Source organism: Styela clava, chromosome 3, assembly GCF_964204865.1.
Source record: "Styela clava chromosome 3, kaStyClav1.hap1.2, whole genome shotgun sequence".
Taxonomy (NCBI): domain Eukaryota; kingdom Metazoa; phylum Chordata; class Ascidiacea; order Stolidobranchia; family Styelidae; genus Styela; species Styela clava.
The window spans coordinates 16,665,790-16,669,739 of NC_135252.1; the positions used below are offsets into that span (position 1 = coordinate 16,665,790).

General features: G+C 34.7%; 1 protein-coding gene across 1 annotated transcript; it reads right to left on the minus strand.

The window, feature by feature from the left end:
* Positions 1 to 1,231: 1,231 nt before the first annotated feature.
* Positions 1,232 to 3,950, minus strand: LOC120343424 (tetraspanin-18-like). Its single transcript, XM_078110794.1, has 6 exons — positions 3,801 to 3,950; positions 3,317 to 3,511; positions 2,735 to 2,905; positions 2,199 to 2,450; positions 2,024 to 2,103; positions 1,232 to 1,533 (listed from the first exon to the last, which is right to left on the minus strand). Exons 1-5 carry the CDS (start codon positions 3,864 to 3,866, stop codon positions 2,041 to 2,043), a joined length of 747 nt encoding a protein of 248 aa, XP_077966920.1. The 5' UTR covers positions 3,867 to 3,950; the 3' UTR covers positions 1,232 to 1,533; positions 2,024 to 2,040.

Genomic DNA, 3,950 nt, shown 5'->3' on the forward strand with positions numbered 1-3,950 from the left:
AACGACAGGAGTGACTCCCACATCATTGATTCTGCACAAAATTTCGACTCACATGGGATATTGACGTTGCAAAAAATTTAAACGTAAAAATATATAGTGCCACCGCACATGTGAACTCCTAAAGCAAGTTTCTGCAAAGTCGGCCTAGTTTTGCCCTTATGGAAGCAATTTGCGAATCTGCAATTCTGTGGGGGCAAGTTATTGCAATGCGTTGTTTTTTAAGTGTTTCCTAGAAAGATGTCTACGAGCATTGGATGCGAATTGAATGCCAGTAAGCCCACCTACGCCCATCTGATTCACAATTCACTCTTCCCTCCGGTAGTCTACTTATGCCTCTATTTGTAAAGACGTGCGGTTTATATTTACAGCAAGTCATAACACTAAACCTCAGAAGTTAAGCCTAACTAAAGCAAGTCAGTATCACAGAAATTTTTTTTCTTATAAAAAATGTAAATTCGAAGGCAAATCTACAAAATATTCAAGCCTGCTAAACTGCACCTATCCCCAGATCTGATCTCATTTATAAATATTTTTCTTTCTGCGTTCGTGTGCCAGACAAATTGATTTTTACAACAATGAGTGATTCCGGATGCAGGATGAAAAACAAGACACAGTTTTTATATGTGTTGTATGCCGAGTGCAGAAGGAAAGGCAATTTTTTTAAAACACAATATAGGTAAACCAATTATTTCTGAGCTTCTGTGCCTCATTAAATTATCCCGCGGCTTTAACATCTGTAAAAATTAATAAGATAAAAACAAATTACTTTTGAATTATGTACATTTTTATCTATATTCCTATCCAATTGGATTGCATTGAGTCACGTTTTTTCAGTAATGAATATCAAACATTGTGAAACAACGATTTTACAACAAATGTGGTTAGGCGGGGATGTATATAAGGCGACAGTTGAGTAACCTAAAATCTACTTTTATTAGCTCGCAATCCTCGCATCAGACAAACTGCCCAATTTTTAGTTCGACAAATTCGACGAGCTGCAGTCACTTGCTTCTGGAAGTATTCATCTCCCATTCTTACTCATAGCTACCTACTATAGCTAGCTATCTACTTCTAAATACGTTTAGTTGCCGAGTTGTATATATAAAGCAGTACTGTGTCAAAGACCGAACCCTATATTCGAATAAACCAACTCCCAATTATTATAAATTATGACTCTGACTTTCCAATTCTGAATAATTTTTAAAAATTCAATTATCAGATCAGGGATGACAAAATAAAGACGTTAAAAACTTTAGTGACAGCAAACCTAATTTTGTTACGCAAAGACGCTTCAGCCGATTTATGCGATTTAAAAATACATCTTCCACTCCAATGCCACCAAAATCCTCCAGATGACTAGAACCAGCTTCAACTAAATCGATCAATTCATCGACATGCGCCGTTTATTGATATAAATTTCCAGTAATTCCAAAAAGACATGCAAATATAATTATTTTTATTTTCGTCCGTATCCAAGTATGAGGGTGATTTTATAAAATCGAAGTGGAGCTGAAATGTAAGATCATCATTCACCTAGAAAAGGATGCAAGCATTTTAAAAAATAAACAAGAATAAAAATGGAAAAAACTGATATTAAAACTTTTTATTTTCATAATGTATATGAATTGGTTTCAGTGTTACTTAATCTTATTACTAAAACATTACTTCATTTTGAATCAAGTTTAGAGTAGGTTGGTTTATATCATCTAACTCTATGATTTAAGGAATAGCAAAATTAATTAAAAACCAAATTTCATCATCGTGTGTTCGACACTTTCAGCCAAACAAGTTTTTACGGAAACAAGGGGTCGTTTCTGGTGATCGAAGGCACGACATATAAACAAAGATCTATGACCTGTAAATCCATCATAATTATACATGTATGGACATAATCTGGGTTTTCACATAAATTTTAGAAGCTTAACATATGAGTCTGTTGAAAATTACCTCAACGGGCCAAGTTGAACCTTAATCTTATACAATGCTGTATGATAATTGATAATAATAATCTGTGTTAGCTCACCTTCACAAGGATGAGAACTATATTTCCTTGTAATCGACGATGGCTCGGTAAAGACAGCTCGTGGTTATCAAAGCGAAAAGCTAGAAAAATATTTTTTTTGTATATAGTTAATATTTATGTAAATTCGAACTGATCCTTTTCATCATGAAATAAATTAACAAAACATTTAACAAACCTCAAACAACAAAATTCCTAGTCCCGCTCCGGCAACAATCCATAAATAATCGCCAAGTTTTGCTTTGCATCCGTCTGTGTTGAGAAACCGTTCGACACCAGCTTGGCACAAAGTAGCATTAGTTGGGGACGAAGTTTCCGAAAGAACATCTCGTGCACAACAAGATTCAGGGACAACTATTCCTGCATAGCGACCAGCCCAATCCGTATTATTTCGCCATTCATTATAATGTTCATAGCCACAACATCCAACCTGATTACATAAATAAAATACTATTATATTCACTACATTGATCTGTGTTTCATATCTATTCAGAGTTTAGACTATTACTTTTTTTAAACTTCGTCTGATCAGATGGTACCCTGGATTTTGCGGATGTGCGACATTTGTGTCGTATATTTAAGCATTGCTCTCTTGTTTATCCCATGGGACAGGAAAGCCGATAGAGTAGCCACCAGCTTCATGTATTTTATATGAGACATTCATAATAAGCATTGCTTCAAATCATGTACATTAAGGTAAGCATTCATTCTCACAGTTCCTTGAAGTGTATCCCATCCTTGTTTTATCACATTTCCCTTGCTGGTGCCATCACCATACGAAGAAATAGAATCGAGAACTGCACTTTCAACTTCCCCGAAATACATGAACATAAGCATTGCTCCAGCGATTTCAACGATAAAGATGATAAGCACAAAAATGAAAAACTAAAAACAAAATTGAACCAAATTTTTCGTATAGGTTCGTTCCAACCCTGCAGTTTTTGAATCCCACCTTTTTACTATTATGGGTATATGTCACAGATTAATGGTTAATTTTTGCAATGCAGACCCGCCAAATTTGTTCATCACTCCAATGCACAACCGTACAATTTTACACGAAGCTTTAATACTGCAGTTTTGGAGATTGGAGGAACTTAACGCGCGAGTACAGTTTTACCAGATTCGACTTAAATTCGGTTGTTCTTTCGTCTTCCATCAAATGTGTAAATATCCGAGTTCACATAAATATGGCATACTATTTACTTAGTCTTAATTAAGCACCGAACACATATCGTTGTAAACATAAGCTGATATATAGATATTAATGATGATTTTTTATGATCATGTTATACTTACTATAGCCAAGAAGCATAAATTTTCTTTGAAGGCTCCCCAACATCCAAGAAATCCCAAAAACAATAGCACTGATCCGACAGCGATAATGATGTATACACCATCGAATATTAAAGCATTATCCACGAGAATCTCTCGAAACGCTTCTGCATTGACTATCGCCCATACTCCAACTGTTACGGCCACTAAGCCACATATCTGAATACAAGGTAAGGCGTCAGACTTTGACCTACAATGTTATAAAAATAACTAGTGCGTCCGAAATGTATTCCCAGCAAGTCGCATGAATGTACAATACTAGAAATATTTTTATCTCCCAGATATGCAAAATACAAATTAAATACAAATATCTGAACCCGAGCTTCAGTATATATATATATATATATTTTTTATCGATCAAATTGCTTTGCTTACGTATTTTTATTAGTATGCTGGAGCATGTTTGTTCGTAACCAATCTGTTAAGATACAACTAGGTAAATACTTACAAAAATGAGTAAATTGAACAAGAACATCACATATTTCAAGCATTTGTAGTTGGGGGCGTCAGCCATATTTATAACCTGCTATAAATACTTGTAATGAAAAGCCTGTTTAAAAACGAATCATTCAATTCCAGTTCCAAATTTTTTATTTCT